Source organism: Oryx dammah, unplaced genomic scaffold (assembly GCF_014754425.2).
Source record: "Oryx dammah isolate SB20612 unplaced genomic scaffold, SCBI_Odam_1.1 HiC_scaffold_11050, whole genome shotgun sequence".
In the NCBI taxonomy this organism is placed as follows: Eukaryota; Metazoa; Chordata; class Mammalia; order Artiodactyla; family Bovidae; genus Oryx; species Oryx dammah.
In genome coordinates, this window is record NW_024080444.1 from 3154389 (window position 1) to 3178011 (window position 23623).

The 23623-nt window shown below is 38.7% G+C and overlaps 1 protein-coding gene across 1 annotated transcript in view; it reads left to right on the plus strand.

The window, feature by feature from the left end:
• LOC120860250 (multiple PDZ domain protein-like) overlaps positions 1-23623 on the plus strand; it is a 175350-nt gene that overhangs the window by 8916 nt on the left and 142811 nt on the right. The window contains exons 2-3 of the mRNA XM_040236049.1: positions 20566-20644; positions 22803-22969. Coding sequence (XP_040091983.1) covers positions 20629-20644; positions 22803-22969 — 183 coding nt within the window. The 5' untranslated portion in view covers positions 20566-20628. The remainder of the gene's footprint in view (positions 1-20565; positions 20645-22802; positions 22970-23623) is intronic.

Sequence of the window (23623 nt, forward strand, 5' to 3'; positions counted from 1 at the left end):
CTATAGATTAGTTTGCATTCTCTAGAGCTTTAAATAGATGGAGTCATACAGTGCATTCTTTGTGTCTGACTGCTTTGACTCTATTTTGAGTTTATCTGTGTTGCCTTTACTCGTGGTTTTTTACAGTTTATTGCTGAGTATTAATTCACTGAATGAATATACCATTTAGAGTTTTTTTTTTTTTTTAAATAGTTCAGGATTATCTTATACTTTGTTGTCTTGTAGTGTGTTTGTTTGGTTTCAACTGTGTTGGGTCAGACTTTTGTATTTGATTGTTTTATTCTATCTTCTTAAATTCCTGTCCCTTTGGATCAACATAAAATTTGAATACCCTTATTTAATGTTAGTTGAAGTTTCAAAATATGTAAGTTATGTTTTGTTTTTTAAAAAAAAGCCTAGTAAATTGTAAAATGAGGTTTAAATTTTTCTAATTTTTGAAGATGTCAGGTAATATAAAAAAAAAGTTGCATGAGTATTGAGGCTTTCCACAAGCTTTTGTATATGACGTTGTGAAGTCACTCTTAATTTTGAGCCCCAAGCTTTATTCCAGAGTGCTTGCCTAGTTCTCCTGACCCTTGTGCGTATTTTTGGTAGCTCTTACAATTTTTGAAAGATTCATTGGTTACTTCTTTTGACAACTTTATGTAACAATCATAGAATAAATTGAATAACAAAGGAGTAATTTGGTGCCCGAATTATCCAAATAATTGCCCCCCCAGTGTATGTTACACCTAAGATCATTGGACACACCAGGAATTGGAGAAGGGATAGTCATTATTTTATGAAAACATGTTATTCTTACTGGGGTCATTCAGATTTCTCAGGCCATTTTTAACATTTATATGTTTGTCGTTACTTTCTCATCACTTGATTGAAATTATGTGTAACAACAAAAACTATAAACCCCAGAACAACACCATTTAAAGCAGGTACACTCTCTGGATTATTACAGAAGTAGAAGTTGGCTTACAATCTTAATTTTAACAGCCCTTTGAGTGCCATAGTAAAATACAGTTAATGTTTGTGATTAAATAGTAGATGGGTTAATTAAGAAGCAAATAGTCATGTTTATTGAAAGAAGAAGATCTTTTAATTTGTTTTTAGAGAGAAAATACCAGGTTGTTAGGATGGCCTTTGTGAGTCCTATGGAATTACATAAGGTAACTAAATAGTGTAGCCTGTTACAATTATTTCTGAATTAGTAATTAGGGGATTGAATTGGCCCACACTTACTTATCTTATATGGCTAAGGTTTGTGTTTGAGTAGGTTCATATTACTTTTGACTTCTTTGTATAATTTTCCCTTATCTGAGCAGCTTGGAATCTGGTCAGCATGATGGAAATTATCAACTGATTTTCCTCAGTGTGTCTTCAGCAGTGTAGACTACCACTGCCTGATGAGCTTATCAGCTGGTTTAGAGAGTGGCATCTCTTTGCCGTCAGAGGGATACAGCATTCTCTCTAGAGAGTTTTTAGTACAGGTTACGAAAAACATTGGTTTCAGTTACTGTGGACTTTAATTTATTTTTGAGTGTTTGCCTGTTCAGTTAATGGAAGATCTAGAGGTGAATTTGTTTTGGTTTGGTATGGAGGTTGGAGAAAGCACTGGCAACCCACTCCAGTACTCTCGCCTGGAGAATCCCATGGCAGGAAGAGCCTGGTGGGCTGCAGTCCATGGGGTCGCCAAGAGACGGACACGACTGAGTGACTTCACTTTCACTTTTCACTTTCATGCATTGGAGAAGGAAATGGCAACCACTCCAGTGTTCTTGCCTGGAGAATCCCAGGGATGGCAGAGCCTGGTGGGCTGCCGTCTATGGGGTCGCACAGAGTTGGACACGACTAAAGCGACTTAGCAGCAGCAGCAGCAGCAGCAGCAGCATGGAGGTAAATAAGAGAGCCTGATCACTGATTTTTTAGATTTTTTTTCCCCATGTTTTGCGTGTGTGTGTGCTCAGTCGTGTCCAACACTTTGTGACCCTGTAGACTGTAGCCCACCAGGTTTTTCTGTCTGTAGGATTTCCCAGGCAAGAGTACTGGAGTAGGTTGCCATTTCCTGCTCCACGGGATTTTCCCTCAGGGATTGAACCTGTGTCTCTTGCGTTTCTTGCATTGGTAGGCAAATTCTTTACCACTGAGCTTCCTGGGAAGCCCAGATTTTCCATGTATGTAGAAGGCAATGGCACCCCACTCCAGTACTCGCCTGGAAAATCCCATGGATAGAGGATCCTGGTAGGCTGTAGTCCATGGGGTTGCTAAGAGTCGGACACGACTGAGCAGCGACTCCCCTTTCACTTTTCACTTTCATGCATTGGAGAAGGAAATGGCAACCCACTCCAGTGTTCTTGCCTGGAGAATCCCAGGGACGGGGGAGCCTGGTGGGCTTCTGTCTGTGGGGTCACTCAGAGTCGGACACAACTGAAGTGACTTAGCAGCAGTAGCAGATATTATTTCATCTTGGATCTGGCTGGAAAATTTTGATTCCACTAGGATTTTTAATTTTTCTTACAAATAATTGTTTGATGTCTAAGATATTTTGATCTTCTACATTTAATTTGACTTGATTAAGGTTATCTTCCATAAGTCAAGGACTTCCCTTGTGGCTCAGCTGGTAGAGACTCTGCCTGCAATGCTAGACCTGGCTTCGATCCCTGGGTTGGGAAGATCCCCTGGAGAAGGGAAAGGCTACTCACTCCAGTATTCTGGCCTGGAGAATTCCATGGACTGTACAGTCCATGGGGTCGCAAAGAGTCGGACTTGACTGAGTGACTTTCACTTTCCATAAGTCATTTGTTATCACATTAGTATAGGAACCAGAGTGATGTCAAATGTGATGTCAATGATGATCCTTAGTTCAGTTCAGTTCAGTCACTCAGTTGTGTCTGACTCTTTGTGACCCATGAATTGCAGCACGCCAGGCCTCCCTGTCCATCACCAACTCCCTGAGTTCACTCAGACTCGCGTCCATTGAGTCAGTGGTGCCATCCAGCCATCTCATCCTCTGTCATTTCCTTCTTCTCCTGCCCCCAATCCCTCCCAGCATCAGTCTTTTCCAATGAGTCAACTCTTCGCATGAGGTGGCCAAAGTACTGGAGTTTCAGCTTTAGTATTATTCCTTCCAAAGAAATCCCAGGGCTGATCTCCATCAGAATGGACTGGTTGGATATCCTTGCAGTCCAAGGGACTCTCAAGAGACTTCTCCAACACCACAGTTCAAAAGCATCAATTCTTTGGCACTCAGCCTTCTTCACAGTCCAACTCTCGCATCCATACATGACCACAGGAAAAACCATAGCCTTGACTAGAATGACCTTAGTTGGCAAAGTAATGTCTCTGCTTTTGAATATACTGTCTAGGTTGGTCATAGCTTTTCTTCCAAGGAGTAAGCGTCTTTTAATTTCATGGCTGCAGTCACCATCTGCAGTGATTTTGGAGCCCCAGAAAATAAACTCAGCCGCTGTTTCCACTGTTTCCCCATCTATTTCCCATGAAGTGATGAGATGAGGTGCCATGATCTTAGTTTTCTGAATGTTGAGCTTTAAGCCAACTTTTTCACTCTCCTCTTTCACTTTCATCAAGAGGCTCTTTAGTTCCTCTTCACTTTCTGCCATAAGGGTGGTGTCATCTGCATATCTGAGGTTATTGATATTTCTCCTGGCAATCTTGATTCCAGCTGGTGCTTCTTCTAGCCCAGCGTTTCTCATGATGTACTCTGCATAGAAGTTAAATAAGCAGGGTGACAATATACAGCCTTGATGTACTCCTTTTCCTATTTGGAACCAGTCTGTTGTTCCATGTCCAGTTCTAACTGTTGCTTCCTGACCTGCATACAGATTTCTCAAGAGGCAGGTCAGGTGGTCTGGTATTCCCATCTCTTTCAGGATTTTCCACAGTTTATTGTGAACCACACAGTCAAAGGCTTTGGTATAGTCAATAAAGCAGAAATAGATGTTTTTCTGGAACTCTCTTGCTTTTTCCATGATCGAGTGGATGTTGGCAATTTGATCTCTTGTTCCTCTGCCTTTCCTAAAACCAGCTTGAACATCAGGAAGTTCACGGTTCACGTATTGCTGAAGCCTGGCTTGGAGAATTTTGAGCATTATTACTTTACTAGCATGTGAGATGAGTGCAATTGTGCGGTAGTTTGAGCATTCTTTGGCATTGCCTTTCTTTGGGATTGGAATGAATACTTACCTTTTCCAGTCCTGTGGCCACTGCTGAGTTTTCCAAATTTGTTGACATATTGAGTGCAGCACTTTCACAGCATCATCTTTCAGGATTTGAAATAGCTCTACTGGAATTCCATCACCTCCACTAGCTTTGTTCATAGTGATGCTTTCTAAGGCCCACTTGACTTCACATTCCAGGATGTCTGGCTCTAGATGAGTGATCACACCATCATGATTATCTGGGTCGTGAAGATCTTTTTTATACAGTTCTTCTGGGTATTCTTGCCACTTCTTCTTAATATCTTCTGCTTCTGTTAGGTCCAGACCATTCCTGTTCTTTATCAAGCCCATCTTTGCATGAAATGTTCCCTTGGTATCTCTCATTTTCTTGAAGAGATCTCTAGTCTTTCCCATTCTGTTGTTTTCCTCTATTTCTTTGCATTGATCGGTTAAGAAGGCTTTCTTATCTCTTCCTGCTATTCTTTGGAACTCTGCATTCAGATGCTTATATCTTTCCTTTTCTCCTTTGCTTTTCGCCTCTCTTCTTTTCACAGCTATTTGTAAGGCTTCCCCAGACAGCCATTTTGCTTTTTTGCCTTTCTTTTCCATGGGGATGGTCTTGATCCCTGTCTCCTGTACAATGTCACGAACCTCATTCCATAGTTAATCAGGCACTCTATCTATCAGACCTAGGCCCTTAAATCTATTTCTCACTTCCACTGTATAATCATAAGGGATTTGATTTAGGTCATACCTGAATGGTCTAGCGGTTTTCCTTGCTTTCTTCAATTTCAGTCTGAATTTGGTAATAAAGGGTCAGCCAAATAAACAGTAACCTGGCCTAGAGTGTTGGCCCTGGTGGGAGTTTTGTAAGTACATGTTGAGAGTGATAAAGTGTGAAGAGTCCTTACTTCTAATGGATTTTTACCCCTAAAGTAATTCTTATATTCTATTTTTAAATGTTTGTGTTTCCCAGAGTTCCAGTCTCTGTTCTCTCATTAATCTCTATTTTCTCCCTGATTAATCTTCTTTATCTTCAGCAACATCTTTAGGCCAGTGATTCCCTGATTTATACTTGCAAATTTTTTTCTCCTTAGATTCACTTATGTAATTGATTCATTCTTTCAACAAATATTTATTGAGTGCCCACTTTGGGCCAGCCACTGTTTCTGGGGCTGGTGATATAGTCCAGTGAGAAAAAGAAATCAGCAACATTTAAAGAAACAAAAACAAAAGTTCCTACCCTCATGGAGCCTAAATTCTATTATTTCCTGTTTTCTAGACATTTCAAGCTCAATATGCCCAAAAGGAATGCATTTCTACCCCTTTTCTCTAAGTGACATTTCTTTTTCTGCTCTTTAAGCTAATGATGCTCTGGTATTTTTAGTTTCCCAGATTAGAAACGCTGAGAGTTGACCTCTGTTGCCGTCATTCACTCATTACACCTGTCCCAAACACACAACTAGTGGTCACTGGTCCTTTTAATATTCTCTAATGTGTGGGTCTGCATCACCTCTCTTGTTTCTTGGCATTAATCTTGCTCACATTTCCACATCCCCCGCCCCACCCCACCCCCCACCCCCCGGACTGGGCTGTTTTTAACAACCTAACATCTGTTTGTACTATTATTAGTTCTTTACTATTTTTTTAAAAAAATATTTATTTCTTTCTTTGGCTGTGCCAAGTCACAATTTGGTTGAGAATTGTGGGATTTTTTCTTAGTTATGTCGTAAGGAATCTTCAGTTGAGGCTCATGAACCCTCGGTCTGCAGGATGGAACCTGGGCCCCTTATGTTGGAAGCGCTGAGACTTAACCACTGGACCACCAGGGAAATCCCTAGTTCTTTTCTATTTTTGATGAACTATGTAGCATATTGCCAGAATTTTTTTTTCCCCAGAAAATAAATTTTAGTAACCCCCCCCCGCCCCGTTCCTGCCACCCCTGCCCCATGTATCTAAAATTCACTCTCTCCCCCTGTGGGGCAAAGTCCCATGAAGGCCATGAAAACATGGCTTTCCTCTCCTGTTTAGGGTGGCAGCCTTGTGCTACAGAACCATTGTCATTAAATTACGTAGTTTTGTTGTCTTAGCAGGTGTCTTTCCATTTGTAAGAGACGCCATTCCCTCTCCTGGCTGTCCCTCATATCCCAAATTGCAGGGCTTTCAGGACGATTCACATGTCATGTTCCCAGTTTTGTTTTGTTTTTTTTCTGACTCATTCTGATAGCCTTGGATTCCTTTTACTCTCCCCAAATTTAGCACATCTTGTTGCAGTGTAATTATGTACTGTTTTCTACAAAACTGAGAGCTCGGAAGCAAGGTACCTGTCTTTATTTTTCTTTGCCATATGGTTTAGTGATAGAGGCAGATAGTACAGTTTGTTTCTTTTGGGGGGGGGGCTTAAAGTTTATAGAATTTAGGATGGCTTTCTTAAAAACAACAAAAAATTATGAAAATTAGATGTGAAAGTGCGTATTTATTTGTATGAGAACGGAAGTATCTGGTGCAAGTATCTTCCTGCTGAATCTGCCTGTGCCTTATGCATCGGGAAATGTAAGTGCTTATTTAAAACTTGCTAAAATAGTGCTATGTATATATAATTTTTTATGGTTATTGATTTTCTTAAGTTAGGGATAGGAAACAACACTATCAGTTAGCCATTCTGATGCTAAATCTGTTGATAGTAATCATAATGCCTAATGCTTCTATAACTTCCCATTTTCTAAGCATTTTCACCTACTTTATCTCAGGAGATTCTGATAACTGACTCAAAGGATAGTGACTCAAATGTAATGAGTTTTACTGTGTTTGGGTACAGGAAGATTGCCTTGCAGTTCTTCCTTTGAGATCAGATTTCACATTGGCAGGGAGATGATTCAGTTCTTCTGGGCATCTGTGACCTTCGTCAGCATGCTCTCCACCTCCTGTTAGCCTGGCGAATGCTAAGGACTTTTCTCAGGGCTTTCTAACTTGCTTTGCTGTCCTTCAGCTTTCTATTTCTTCCCCCTTTCAGCTTCCTCACCTCAATATTTCTTCTTCCTTTCTTCCTGTTCGTTTATCTCTGTCTTGTCAGACACCACATCTATTCCCTCTCCGTCTGTCTCTTCTGGTTGGTAACTTAACACGTTTTAGAGTGTCAGTTCTTTGACTAAGCTGAATTTTGGATTCATTTCTTTGGGTTCATTTCTACTTCTTTGAAGTATTTTAGAGGGAGTGATTTGGAGGATCTTCAATAGTACAAAAAGTACGTGTATTTTTCAGCAATGGGAAAGCTGCCCTAAAGCTAAATGCTTTATTTACTACATAGGTAAGACATGGTGTAAGTTAAAAGACCAAGGTCAGAAATGATCAAATTTTCACTCCTGTTAAAGAGTTACGTTCAAACTGGAAACAGCAGACACTCAGTTCAGTTTAGTCGCTCAGTCCTGTCTGACTCTTTGCGACCCCATGGGCTGCAGAACGCCAGGCCTCCCTGTCCATCGCCAACTCCCGGAGTTTACCCAAGCTCATGTCCATTGAGTTGGTGCAGACACTAGAAGACGGAATAGTGATAGCAGTGGCTTTTGTATGCCTGTTTTTTCTAGGCATTTTGCATATGTTATTGTTAATGCTTACTTTACAACAGCAGCTCCAAGAAGTTAAGTGACTTGCCCAGGATCTCAACTAGTGAAATGGTAAGAATGTTTTTTCAAGAGACCCTTATAGTAGCAGTTTAGGACCTCTGAAAGCATGGCTGTCTGAGGCTACTTATCTGAAGGTAAATAGCTATTTTCTTTCCTGTAGTAGTAGTATTAGAACACAGAGCTATGATTTGGTGGAAAGCACTTGGCTTTGATGTCAGTCAAACTCAGATTGGCTTTTAATGTTAGTAGCTCTGGTGCTTACATACTTCATGAGTATAGCAGAAAATACTTTAATCTTTCAGCCTCAGTTTTCTTACTTGAAAGTGGGTACATCTAATACTGAGCTATTGGTAGGTTTAAACGTATGCATGTTTGTGAAGCACATATGCTGTGTTTAAGAAGATAGGGATATATGACAGCTATTTCATAAATAGTTTCATTTCAAAGAGTAAAAATAAATGCCAGTTCATTGTCTAAAAAACTCACTTGTGGAAGAGTTATTACAGTAGATGTAACAGAAACCAATTCTTATATACAGTTTTATTATCAATTGTTATTGAAGAGCATGTTTTAACAGTCTTAAATGACAAATTATTGGCTTAGTTGTGGATTACAACACACCTACATTTTAAATATTCCAGTGGTGAATATATATTAGGAAACCTTTGGCTCTTTAAGGGAATATTTGGTGGTTAATTTGTACCTCACAATAAAGTTGCTTTAAAAAAAAAAATCCACAAAATGACATGGAAAATGAAACAGTTCATTGTTTAAGGAATTTAATAGACACCCAATCTAACAGAGTAAGATTTTTAAGCTTATTATTTCTTCCTTTTTTTCTGTCCCCATATCCTTGTAGATGAATTAAGACTACCTTCGGTTGAAACTTTCAGATAGTTATTGATGTTTTATTATATAAACTTTACAGTGCCCCTGCATAATAATGACTATAGAAATAGGATTGCTTAATAAAAGGTCTGAGTTATGTGATCTTGGGAAAGTTAGTAATCTCTTTGACCTTTTACTCCTTATCAACAAAATAAGGTTTTAACAAGTTGTTTTGGTAAAAGGTCACAAACTTTTCTGATGTCTTTACATATGATATTTGAAATTATTAAGCATTAATAAATGCAAAAATGTATTAATTTCTTCTGCCAGCTAAAGTTAAGGGTTCTAAATGCTCCATGACAAATATTGCAAAGAATGGACTCAGAGCAAGAGAGCGTGATCTTTTGTGAGCCCTTCTCAGCACATGCGTGATACTTCTCAGCACAGCAAAGGGTTGAAACTGAGTCAACTTGGGTGCAGACCTCTAGTCACCACAAGCATAGTCCAGGAAAGAAAAACAGCTAAGTTAAATCACATTTCAGTATGCTGTTTTCTTCCCAGAGGGTTTCCTGTTAGAAATTTGAGGCTGCCCTTTTCTGGTTAAAGTTTGTAAACGTTGTCTTTGTTTCCACCCAAATTCAGCAGAGGGAGATCGTGAAAGCCACAGACTGAATTTATGAAGCACTGATTGATGGGGAAAATAAAAATATCTAATTATGTTTAGTACTTACAGCTAAATGATAGCTAAGTGGCGATATGATAGACAACGCTTAATAATTTTTTTAGAAAAGATTGCAGAATAGGAAAAACTGTTAGGGAATGGTGGATATAGAGTTATTTTTTAAATTATGGGGCAAAGCCCTTGGATGACCTTTGATGAAGAGCATGAACTAGTTGGATGGGGAGGTAAGTTGAAGCAGCATGGTTACAATATTCTGACCTTCCATCTCCTAGTTCCACAGTGTATCTGTGTTGAAAAGTTTGTCTTTCTTTAGGGCTTTCCCCTAAGGAATCATTAAGTCGCAACTGATAAAGCCATCAATTGTTTTGTTAATATGCCAGTATTGTTACTGAGATCTCACAAACTCATCTCTGAGAGGGCAGCCAGGAACGACAGAGATTCGTCTATCACCTCCTCTTGCAGTTGGTCAGTCTTAACATAGAACTGACTGGCAGCTGCCGGGCCATGTTACAGGGTCCTATGGGGACGCTTTGTGTATTTGTGCTTTTTCTAAGTGCCAGGGACACCATTGGCCCTGCCCACTGGAGAACTGCTCCATTCCAGGCAGGCAAAGGGCAGGAGGCAGGCGCCTGTGGTAGTTTCTCTGCTGGATTGATTGCCAGCTGTGGAATGACACCTGAGGATTCTGTGGCAGAGTTAATCCCCCTGTCCATGTTCGGTTTCCCTCAGTTCAGTTATGAGGCTGGAGTGAGTGTTGTATGAGCAGCTGGCTGCCTCTGCAGTCTGATGTGGACCCAGTGTTGTTTGCCTGCAGGGGCAGCCCTTGGAGGAATTCCCCTGCCTCAGTTCAGTTCAGTTCAGTTCAGTCGCTCAGTGGCGTCCGACTCTTTGCGACCCCATGAATCACAGCACACCAGGCCTCCCTGTCCGTCACCAACTCCCGGAGTTCACACAGACTCACATCCGTCGAGTCGGTGATGCCATCCAGCCATCTCATCCTCTGTCATCCCCTTCTCCTCCTGCCGCCAATCCCTCCCAGCATCAGAGTCTTTTCCAGTGAGTCAACTCGTCGCATGAGGTGGCCAAAGTGCTGGAGTTTCAGCTTTAGCATCATTCCTTCCAAAGAAATCCCAGGGCTGATCTCCTTCAGAATGGACGGGTTGGATGCCCTTGCAGTCCAAGGGACTCTCAAAAGCCTTCTCCAACACCACAGTTCAAAAGCATCGATTCTTCAGCGCTCAGCCTTCTTCACAGTCCAACTCTCACATCCATACATGACCACAGGAAAAACCATAGCCTTGACTAGACAGACCTTTTTTGGCAAGGTAATGTCTCTGCTTTTAAATATGCTATCTAGGTTGGTCATAACTTTCCTTCCAAGGAGTAAGTGTCTTTTAATTTCATGGCTGCAATCACCATCTGCAGTGATTTTGGAGCCCCCAAAATAAAGTCAGCCACCGTTTCCACTGTTTCCCCATCTATTTCCCATGAAGTGATGAGATGAGATGCCATGATCTTAGTTTTCTGAATGTTGAGCTTTAAGCCAACTTTTTCACTCTCCTCTTTGACGTTCATTAAGAGGCTCTTTAGTTCCTCTTCACTTTCTGCCATAAGGGTGGTGTCATCTGCATTTCTGAGGTTATTGATATTTCTTCTGGCCATCTTGATTTCAGCTGGTGCTTCTTCCAGCCCAGCGTTTCTCATGATGTACTCTGCATAAAAGTTAAATAAGCAGGGTGACAATATACAGCCTTGATGTACTCCTTTTCCTATTTGGAACCAGTCTGTTGTTCCATGTCTAGTTCTAACTGTTGCTTCCTGACCTGCATATAGGTTTCTCAAGAGGCAGGTCAGGTGGTCTGGTATTCCCATCTCTTTAAGAATTTTCCAGTTTGTTGTGATCCACACAGTCAAAGGCTTTGGCATAGTCAATAAAGCAGAAATAGATGTTTTATTGGAACTCTCTTGCTTTTTTGATGATCCAGCGGATGTTGGCAATTTGATCTCTGGTTCCTCTGCCTTTCCTAAAACCAGCTTGAACATCAGGGAGTTCACGGTTCACGTATTGCTGAAGCCTGGCTTGGAGAATTTTGAGCATTACTTTACTAGCGTGTGAGATGAGTGCAATTATGTAGTAGTTGGAGCATTCTTTGGCATTGCCTTTCTTTAGGATTGGAATGAAAAGTAACCTTTTCCAGTCCTGTGGCCACTGCTGAGTTTTCCAAATTTGCTGGCATATTGAGTGCAGCACTTTCACAGCATCATCTTTCAGGATTTGAAGTAGCTCAACTGGAATTCCATCACCTCCACCAGCTTTGTTCGTAGTGATGCTTTTTAAGACATTTCCCCTGCCTGGTTCTGTCCAAAAAGTGTGCCCAGCCTGTTGCTGCTTGGCTCTCTCAACACTGACAGTGCGGTGGGAAACAGGAGCAAACTGCCCACCAACCTAAATTCCTGAGTTTAGCTAGGGGATGAAAGAACAGAAGAGGCTAAATCTTTATTCTCAGAAGCATCTAATTTTTTTTTTCTGAGTTAACCATATTTGGTGTGAGTTGATTTGGAGAGGGTCCCTTTCCTGTAGGAATGATTGTTTTAAGAGAGAACAAAATGGATGGAAAATACATAAAAATTGTTGCCCAGAGAGAAGGTATTGGAATCTGTAGTTCTCTAGCAGTGTGTATGTGTGTGTTTCCTTGGCTGTTCTTTAAAAAAAAATATATGGATGATGGAGGAGGAAGGAAATGAATATAGTACAATGGAATATAAACTTAATTGGTTTGTAGTATATTAAAAAAAAATCCAGCCTTTCAAAAAGTCAATTGAGTAATAAAGCAGCCTGAGGTTCTAATCCCAGACACACTGCTGATTCTTATTGTTTAAATTGTTATAGTTATTTTTTAGATTATGATTCACCAAACCTTAGCAAACTTGCGTTTGTCTGTGCCCTGCGTGTGTTTTAAGGCTGCTTTCAACCATAAAATTGACTTCATCTTTGAGTGTGAGCAATAAATAAGGAGCTTGACTCAAAAGCATCACAAAATATAATTTATGTGTGTGTTACTGGAAGTGGATATGAATCTGGTAAAATGTCTGTATAAAATTAGTATTTTTGTGCTTTTAGGAAATCTGCAGTAAAGGACCAAACATGTTATACCTTTTGAAAGGACAATGAACCTTTCACTTCAGGCCAACAGTCTTAAAAATAAAAGGAAGTAGCTTTCAAAACCAAAATAAAGTTAATGAACATTAAATAAAGTTAATGTTTGTTAGTATAAACACATTTCTGTGTAAGTGTGTCTGTAAGTTACTAAATAGCCTAATATCTATATGTATTTTCAGTAGGTTCCTAGGAAAAGGAATGAGATGATTATCATCACCAAATTTGTTTAGAGTATGTAGATTCCTGATCAGAGTAATGGTTATAATTTATGTATTTCCATATGTGGATTAATATGCCACTTGCCCATACTATAATTTTAGCTTAAATATATTGTGTGACTGTTCATAATATTGAATCATCATTTACATATACATGAAAGATAAGTTTTCTTTCAACTGAAACAAATTTATATTTATGTACTCTCTTGGGTTGACCCATCGTTTCCAGTGGTGGGGGTTTTAGTTTGCTCTGTGTGTGTGTTCGGAAGTAGGACAGTAATAGTCATTTATCACTTATTGCCCTGCTGCTCAGTCTCGCTGGAATTAGCTAATCCAGGGCCATAGATCCGCTTCTAAGGCTCTTAGCTCACAGGGCTTGGTAAAACAAGAAGCAGTACTTCTAGCCATCAGAAAATCAGAATAAATTTGTTTTTAATGGTACAAATACAGATTCCTTATGAAATACTAATTTTGAAGAAATCTTTTTATAATATTTCCTGTCATTTTGTGAGGGTTAAGTGATCTAGCCTGAAGAAATTATCTTTCTGGTAGCATTTGCCAATAGTGAAATATTTTTCCAAGTAATTTAGTAGTTCAAGGTGAAACCTTTTTTTTTTGTTGGGACAAGATGATAGGGAGAATTTGAATAAAGAAGGAACTAATCAGCTCTAGTCTCATCCTCCAAAATCAGGTAGGTATTAACATTTTCACATGTTTATTGTCAGTCGCTTATTTTTCTATTTTTTTGTTATGAAAACTTTATAATGTACATTTTATGATGTTTATATTATAGTGAACCCTCATGCATCCATTATTCACTTTTAATAGCCACTGTTTCATGTCCAGTCATATTTCTTCTGTCCTCTTCCATTTTTTGGAAGAAAATACCATACATTTGACCACTTTATCCATAAATATTTCAACTCAATTAATTTTTATAAATAGAACTTTAAAACATTCTAAAATTATAGTTTCCTTAAAAAAGTAGAGAAAGCTAAAGTCACCTTTTGACCTCTCTCTGATCAAAAGCTACCACTTCCATCTGTCCACTCCTAAAAGTAACTATAACTGTAATTGATTTTAGAATGTGTCCTTTTATCAATAACTCGTTGTAATGATGAAATCACATAAATACCTTTTTATGTGTAGCATATATTATTCTATATATTAAAAATTATAGGTTGACATCAGACTGTTTACAACTTTCATTTTTGATTTTGAGATACAGATTGTGAGCCTGTTCTTCAGTGAGTCTAACCCATTTATATTTATTGTGAATATGGATATCTGAATTTATTTCATTTCTCTTTTTTTAATGATGCTTTTTCCTTTATTTTCTGTATTCCCAAACTATTTTAGATTGCTTGAGTATGGTTTGTTCCATCTTTTTTCCTCCTGGTTTATAAATTGTAAATTCTATTTTTTTAGTGTTTTAATTTTAACATAGATGTTTGGTTTATTTTTCTAGTGGAGTTTGAGGTGAAAGTATTTCTATTCTCCTTTGACTAGAATATTTTAGCTAGAATTATTTTCATTACTTGTGAATGTTTTCCACAGTTACTATGGTTTCATTTATAGAATGAAACCTTGTTAATCAGATCTCACATTCCTGTATCAACCGTAGATTTATGATTTGTTTGATTTAAACCTGATGACTTTTCTCAGGCTCTGATCAAAACTGAATCCTTTATGGTATTTTATTCACCTGCCATAGTAGAAGTTCCTCATGCTTAGTTTTTTTGAAGTAACTATCTCTCTTGTAAAATTCTTAATTGTCTCAGTTTTCATATTAAAGTTGTATTTGCTTGTAAGTTCCCTCAAATCTTTATTGGAAGTAGAGTCTCCACATGAATTAGTCAGAGGAGGAAGGGTTCATCTTAAGAAAGATAGTGGTTTATTTGGGATGTGATAGTATGATGCTGTACTGAAGCAGAGTGTAATAGGTGTGTTTGATTGGAACAGAGAGCCTCATACAGATTAGCTCTGGCAGAGTGGAGTGCACTGTAAAAATGGATGTCAGTGGCTGTTTCTTGGGGGCCAGTTTTACTTAGTTTTCTGCCCATTAGCCGTGTTGGGTCTCCCGGGCAGTCCTTGCCTCTCTCCTAATGTCAGCTGTGTTCTTCTGTCTCTGTCCACTGATCTGTTTCTATCTCTCATGACTCAGGCCTATGTGTGCCCCACCTTAGCTTCTTTATTCTTACTCATGCTTCTTCTATCTTTTCAACTCTAGCTCCACTACTAATTGGTTTATTCTTTCAAATTCTCAGGAGAGAGACGCTAGCCCAGTTTTACCTTAGGTCAGCACTTAGATTGTCTTCCGTCGAGTGAGGGCCCCCCCTTTGCTTCTTTGGTTATGCTTGGAGGAGAGGGGCATAGCATAGTGTGCAATGGCATATTCCTTGGAGCAGGGGCTGCGGGAAGGTTGCAGTCTGCAGTAATTCGTTCAGGCTGCTGTAAATAATGCCGTAGACTGGGTGGCTGAAACAGTAGAAATTTATTTCCCCACTGCTCTAAAGGCTGGGAAGCTCACCCTCAAGGTCTAGCAGGGTTTGGTTTCAGGTGAGAGATCTCTTCCTGGTTTTGTGGATGGCCACTTTCTCACTGTGTACTTCCAAAGAAAAAGCATGGCTTTTCTTTGTTGCTTGCATGTGAGGAGAGGGGGAAAAGGAAGGAGGGAGAGGAACATAGATATCTCTTTGTCTTCTTATAAGGTTTTCAGTCCTCTTGGTTTAGGACCCCACCCTTATAACCTCATTTAAACTTGATTATTTCCTAAAAACCCTATCTCCAAATATAATCTCATTGAGGATTACAGCTTCAACATATGAATATGGGGGGCCTAGCAGTGTTATCAGGCACTGTAACACTCACTCAGCCTTTTAAACTCTTGATCAGGACAACCATATCACTTACTTTTTTTTTTTTTTTAATATTCTCAATCTTGATGGTGTTAATATTACCATCCAATCAGTAACTCAAGCAGGAAGGCTGAGATTCTTCCTAGACTCATCTGCCTTATCTTCACATCACCAGATCCTTTTGCTTACAGCTCTTGTTCCTCAGATCTGTCTCCCATTTTCATTTACTTTTCACTTTCATCTCTCTGAAAATGCTTCTTAACTGGTCTTCTTGCTTCCAGTTTTTATTTCTTTTACAGATATTCCACACCATCACCAGAGTGATCGTTCTAAACCAAAGATTGGCTGTATCACTCACTCTACCAAAAGAAGCTGCAATTTTATTTTATTTTATTTTTTTAGAAGCTGCAATTTTAAATAAACTCTTCATGAACGGCACCCAGGGCCCTCAGTGATTTACCCTGTAGCCACGTCTGTAGCCTCGCCACCTCTTCTTCCCTTGTCCTTCAGGCCCAGCCCAGGCCTAAGTAAGGGCTTGCAGTGCTCAGAAGGTGCTGTGCGCTCTTGCCTCTGTGTGGGCAGCCCTTCCATCACCCCTGCTGTCCTGTCTCCCACCTGTTTCTTAAAATTCCATGCAGGGGTTGCTGCCTCCAGGAAGCTTTCCCTTTTCTCTTCAGTTTGGGTTTGATGGCATCTCTCTTTTGTATTCTTATTATTTCCAGTGTCTGTTTACTTGTTTTTTTTTTTTTTTCCTCTTCCATTCACTTGGCCCATGAGTTCTCAAACTGTGTCCTCATTCCTCTGATTCTCCCACCCAGAAACATGCTCATCATGTAGGCACTCTGTGAGTTGCTGAATCAATAAATAAGAGAATTTGAGTTCTTTTGTAAGCTTTTGACCCTTCTCAGCATATTCATTTTGGACAGGTAATTTATCTTTCCGTTTTATAAAGGAAGGATGAGACCATCAATCAGTATTTGACTTACATGAAAGGCAAGGTTCCTGAATACTAGATTTTCTTTGATTTGAAAGAGCAAAAAAGAGTGAATAAATTCTATTATTATTGAAGGAGTTTGGAGAGATTCATAAATGTCAACTTCAAAACAAAGATTTTGTTCACAAATGCTTTTCTGATCAAGCCTGTAAAAATGAGGGAGAAGTCCTACAGAACAGATGCTAAAAAGAGCTGGCGGTTTTCTGTTGGATGATTGCATGATGCTGGTGGGTAGCTGGACGTTTCTGTGCTCTTGGAGCAGTAGTTCAGTAACCCTGGAATATGAATCATGACTGCCAGTGTCAGTTTTCCTGTCGTGGCCAAATGACTGTATGACAGATTGCCTACAAATGACTACAGCCTTGCATTTGTCTGCTAACTTCAGCTAGCACCGAGGCAGCTAAGAGTGAGATGAATGCTGAATTTAAATGCATTAACAGATGCTGAGCAACTTTGACAAGCCGCGAACCATTGCAGCAAGCTCTTCTAATGGTGTACTCCTTTTACCGCCAAAACAGTTAAGGTATCTAGAACATTGTATGCATTTGGGGCAGTTTCTGTTAGAATTATTTTTAGCAGAAGACATTTTCACTTGTTAGTTGCCGTATAATCTGTGTTGGGCAAGAATGATTTGTTTTATGTTTCAGGTAATGATTCTCAACTACACAAAAGCTGTGCCTACACATTACCAGTACAACTTGTTGAAAAGTAAAATGATTCCTAATTAATCGGTTTCTGTTTCTAAAAGCAATGAAAGAAGCTGTTTGATTTTTATCCTCGATTGGAACCAGTGTTATCAACCACTTGTTGGAGAATCAAAAGGTCACAGCTAAAATCATTAAGAGGATTTTTAAAGGATTTGTCATTGAAGTTCTTCAGGAAGCATAGACTCCTTAGGTTAAAAATGGTTTTTAAAATTTGCATTTTTCCTAAGCTAATATACACGTAAGTAGGCTTGCCAGATACAGTAATGGATCCCTGGTTAAATTTGAATTTCAGATAATCAACAAGTTAGTGTTTAGTGCAGTTATATCCCAAGTGTTGTGTGGAATATACCTGTACTAGAATTTATTCATTTATCTGAATTTCAGATTAAACTGGGTGTCCTGTATTATTATTTGTTAAATCTAACCACTGTATACTGACACAAAATTTTAAAATTCAGAAGAAATGCAGCTCAAAATTTCCTTCTATTGTTCTCCACCTCTTGACGTTCAACCATTAGTGTCTTTGGAAAGCTTGCAGGAATAGTCTAGGCTTATATATATATAAAAACATTTATGATAAGGGTTTCTCTGAAAGAGTAAGCAATTCTACTTCCACATAATTGACTTGTAGGTGAACTTTTGGATGCCAGGGTGTTTCACAGTTGAGAACTACTTTGTGCTTTCTCTGAAGACTCCTCCTGAATCAGTGGGCCTCTGAATCCGTAGGCCAACTTCCATCCCCCACCAAGCAATGAATACTATTTATCTTCTGAAGTTAATTTTTCATAGAGGAAAGAGCATAGAACTAAATTTTATTGTGCATACCAAGCACTCATGTAAATAATTTTACTCTTTCAAAACTTTATGAATGCCATTCACTTGTAATTAATAGATTCCAAGTTCAGAAAAGACAGATGAGTGACATAACAAGGGTGTAGAGCTAGTAAAGGGTCAGGCTGAAATTTTAACTCAGGTCATCAGACTCTCTCCTCGATGCCCTTTCATTACCGTCACGCTTCCTCTGGAGCGGTTGCATAACTACATGTTTGTAGTCCTGGACTTCCTGCTATTGGAGTATCTTTCCGTTTGTTTGTTTGTCAGAAGTTACTAATTTTTTGAGAGAGAACCTAATAATACTCTTTTATGAAGGATTCTTATATTGTCCTTTAAGATCTTCCTATATTTTCCCCTGTGAAACCATGCAAGGCTTGGCCTTGGACTGCTCATCTACATGTGGTCAACATTAATCATAAAAACAGAGAGGTAGGGTAGGTGTTTTGCAGTGAGCTGGAAATTTGTATGTTTATCTCACTTCTCAGAACATACCCAAAGAGTAAGTGTGTTTTCTAGGAAACTAAGGTTCATATGATAGGCCCCTTGTTCAAGGCTGTATCACTCTTCATTCCAAGTTAGAGTCAGTGCTCTTTTTTCTTGACTTTTTATCTTTCTGAGTTAAGTTTTCATAGGGGAAAGAGCATAGAATTAAATTTTATTGTGCATACCATGCACTCATGTATATAATTTTACTTTTTCAAGACTTTATGAGACTTTCTAATACAAGTGTCAGTACTTGAGCTGTTTGACTATTTGAAATGGAGTCATTTTAAGTTGTATATCCGACCTGGCTTAAGAAAGGTCAAGTAGGTATTATTCTCAGAGTTTATACAGAGCTAACTGCAGGCATTGATGGTCTGTGCATCTGCTCCTGCATACCAGATTCTTTCTTGTCTCCCAAAGGCATTCTTTCTAAAACAGGTGGTCAGCTTGTTCCTTCTCAGAGAAGTCACCTATCTCATCTTCTAGATGAAAAGTGAGGATGTCTGGTTCTGAATTCCTCTTCACCATTGACAGAATGACCCACTGACTTCTGATGACTGTGGGTTTTCTTCAAGGGGAAGGATCAAGGTAACTTGGAGTCAGTTGTACAAAACTGTTGGACAGCAGAGATTCAAGATGGGTTAGTGATGTGGTTATTGTCAGTGGAGACCTGCATCCAGTACTTGAAAGAGTTTAGATGAGTATAATCAGAGAAAGATGAGATTTGTGTGGGTTGAAGGAGTCTTTTTGAGTAGGGAAAAGATTATTGACAGGAGGGTATTTTAAAAAGGTAAAGTAGCTTTTGAATGTTGGGCTCTCCTTTATTCAGTTTTTCATGCATGGTTTAAATATCTTGCACTCACTTGCTGATTGAGCATCACAGTTCATTTCTTAATTGGTGTGTCTGAATTGTCTTCCCAATTAAGACTAGGAGCAGTCAACGGCAGGGTCATATCTTCTACTTTTTATCTTAAAAATATTTTTTTGCCTACAGAATTTCTCATTCAGAGCCCAGTAAGCTCCTTCCACTTCGGATAAGGATCTGTAAGTGAATCCAGAGTTATACTGGTCTCTGTTGAGGAGCTTTAAAGGAAATATTTTGTATACTTCTACCAGAGAGTTGGACTGTGAAGAAAGCTGAGCACCGAAAAATTGATGCTTTTGAACTGTGGTGTTGGAGAAGACTCGTGAGAGTCCCTTGGACTCCAAGGAGATCCAACCAGTCCATTCTGAAGGAGATCAGCCCTGGGATTTCTTTGGAGGGAATGATGCTGAAGCTGAAGCTCCAGTACTTTGGCCACCTCATGCGAAGAGTTGATTCATTGGAAAAGACTGATGCTGGGAGGGATTGGGGGCAGGAGGAGAAGGGGACGACAGAGGATGAGATGGCTGGATGGCATCACTGACTCGATGGACATGAGTCTGAGTGAACTCAGGGAGTTGGTGATGGACAGGGAGGCCAGGCGTGCTGCGATTCATGGGGTCACAAAGAGTCAGACACGACTGAGCGACTGAACTGACTGACTGACCAACTTATTTGGGGCTCCCAGGTGGCTCAGTGGTAAAGAATCTGCCTGCCAATGCAAAAGATGTTACTTTGATCCCTGGTATGGGAATATTCCCTGGAGGAAAAAATGGCAACCCACCCCACCCCACCCCATTCTTGCCTGGAGAATTCCATGGACAGAGGAGCCTGGCGGGCTACAGTCCATTGGGTCCCAAAGAGTCAGACATGACTAAGCAACTGAGCACCAAGTTAATTAAAATAGATTTTATGCCTTTTACCTTATTATACAAGTTTTACCTGCAAATATAAGATAATTTTGAATAAATCCTAAAATGAATACATTTTGTTTTTATTTTTGCCTATATAGAAACCTATCTTATCTCCACAGTATCTTAATGGTCAGAGGAATCATAGTGGTATCAAGTGCTTTTTAAAATATTTAGTTTTAGAATATAACTTAAAAGTTGTAAAACATAACCATTTCATTTTCTTTTCTCCCTAGAGTTCCATTATAGTTGTTGGTTTATAGTCATTCTAAAGAAGAACGTTGAAATTTGGAAAAAAAATGTTAGAAACTATAGGTAAGACCTATTTCTTCCTGTTTTGATAATGATTTAAACTCCTTCCATTGGGATCTTTGAAATATGTTCTACATGTTAAGATTCTGTCTATAATAATTTGGTTAATATTTTTTTAATCCACTATCATTGTACTAGGGCAATGTGTTTTGATATTTAGATGGTTTCATATGAAGTGTTATCAAAACACATCACTTATAAGCAAAAGTATATGAGATGTTCTACCAAATATGGGTTTTAAGAAAGCTTAATGTAAACCCAGTTCTGATTTATGAACTCAGTTCTGGTTAAAGTTTTTTTCTCGGTAGCACCAGAAGTATAACAATATTTTTAATACTGAAGATCATTGCCTGTGTCTTACATTTACTTTACTTTTGGCAGGTTAAATAGTACTGAGCTTTTAAGTTGGTAAAACTACTATAACAGTACCGAACAGGTTGACAAACTTGAGTGACAATTTATGGCCGTTTAATTTCTGTAGCAGATAATTTAGGTTGAAATATCCAACAAATTTTCTAGACATGTGTTGATCTTTTTTCTTTTTCCCCTACACTGTACTGCTTTTTAGTTTTAGAGAAGCTGGTTTATAGAACTGATTTCAGGTATATCAGGTATGGAACGTCCAGTCTGTCCTGGTCCTTTATCTGACACTGCAGTCTTCACCTTTTCCAGGGAACTCTTTGGGTGTGATTATTGGAAGGTATTGGAAGGTGTCTGTGATGCCTTGATGATCATGGCTGATGCCTTGACACCTGCAGGTTTTGAGGGGTAGTGGGAAGTGGGTGGCAGGAAAGGAGGCTGTTTTTGTGATCATGAGGATCATTACTGTTAACTTTTGTTCCTGGTACTATGACTGTAATAAGAATGCATGGGTGCACATTTCCTGTATCACCTATTTTATACGAAAGTCACACAGAGTAAAGACTAATAGTTTACATAGGAAAGTTCCTCATAAGAAAGTGGACAGCAAAGGGGAAATACAGAATTATTTAAACCATTACCTGATAATCTTCATTTTGTAAGTTATTACTGAGTTGTACACCTTTCAAGAATTGATGTGAGAATTCATACTAGATTTGTTTTTTGAGATACCATGGGAAATAACCTAAAGTCAGTTCTTAGGCATACCTTTGTTACTGTTTGCTTTTAAAATTCTGCATATGAGTGTTTAACTTTGTGCATGAACTCATGGTCAGCATTAGTTAATATTTTAGTTTCTCTATTCCTGTGTAATCATATTTTTGGTATCAAAAAATGTCTCTAGTGATAGTTCTCACTCTTTTTTATTACTACAGTATGGCAATATATTTTAATAGATATCATCGAGAATATGTTAGGGCATATATCTTAGCAGTCTTCAGTATTTTTTAAAAATTGTAGCTTCACTTACATGGAAGGGAGAGAGGGAGTGAGAGTGGAATTTTGAGATGTTTTTTAACTATTATTTGCGGTAGCATTTAACTGTCTAGAGTCTTGCATGTTAGATGTTAGGATTATTAAGGATACACTTATGGAAAATACTAACTTTGGCACCTTTGTACCTTATACAAGGTGATTAATAAATAAATTATATTCAGTTTTATGCTTATGTACATATGCTATTTAATTTGGAGGTAAGACATTTCAAGCATTAAAAAATTGTGTTTTTGAAGGAATATGTGTTATTGTAATGTATTTTCAAGTAAATGCAAAAGTATATAATGCATTGCCTCTTAATACATGAAAATTTGACTGTTAAAATTAATCAGTGACGTTATTTACCTCTACTTATTAGTGATAGTTCTAATTTTTCTTATATATACATTTTAATAAAAAAGAAATAACATAAGATCACAGAATGTTTGGTTTTAATTAATTTTTATAAAAGAGTTGAAATAGCTGGTATTAGAAGCATATCAGATACGCATCATCTGAATTTGTTTCCATACTTACAGTTAGTTGCACGTACCATACACTATAACCAGTTGGCTGCTTTTAAACAAACTTTCTTATTAGAGGCTTCAAGGTTTGAAGAATATATTTAGAGTGACATGTTTTAGTCCCTTCTTTTTTCCAAGTCAATTTTCAGCTCTCCCAAGAAATAGTTTTAGAATTTCTATAAGCATGGTTTGATGCCTGTCTTTTGAATCTTGTTACTGACTAATGCTGCTCTTTGGTTTAGACAAAAATCGGGCTGTGCAGGCAGCAGAGCGCTTGCAGGCCAAGCTGCGGGAACGTGGGGATGCAGCAAATGAAGACAAACTGAACCTTCTCAAGTCAGTGCTGCAGAGCCCGCTCTTCAGCCAGATTCTGAACCTTCAGACTTCCATACAGCAGCTGAAAGACCAGGTAAGACATGGTGTGTACCCACAGGAGGCCTGCATAGCATGGCATAGAGCTTGTAAGGTCTCCTGTTTTTTCTGAAAGGCTGATTTTTGTATGTGTGAATTAATTGTTAATGAAGTCATTTAAACCTCCAAGTGAGACTTCATATTCACTGTGGCTCCCCACTCTGCTGTGCCCTGTTATTTTCTTAATGGTTGGCTGTATATTGTAAATGATATGACATTGTGTTGAAAGCTGTGGGAGAATGGAAGAATGAGTTCCTGCAGGAGAGGAATATGATACAAATATGTTTAGGGTGGATGGCTGTACCTTGGTTTCCATCATCACTGTGACTCATGGTTCATGTGATTGTGCCTGTTCAAATTCAGACATTCAGCACACTTAGAACATTTCAGCTGAGCCTGGATTTGCATGTGTAATCATGTATGTGAGGAAGGGAAATCACCTCTATGTTGACAGTAGAAGGAATAATTACATTGTCATTAGCTAGAGGAATTGCAATTCTCACTTCTAAAAAGAGTTTAAGTAGCAATGGCTCCCATGACAGCATCAGATGGTGATAAACATTAGGACTTCTAAATGTAACACAGTGTTTATTTCTGTAAAAATTATGAGCATTAAAAAGTCCTAGCGTTTATATTAAAATTGAAACATAAT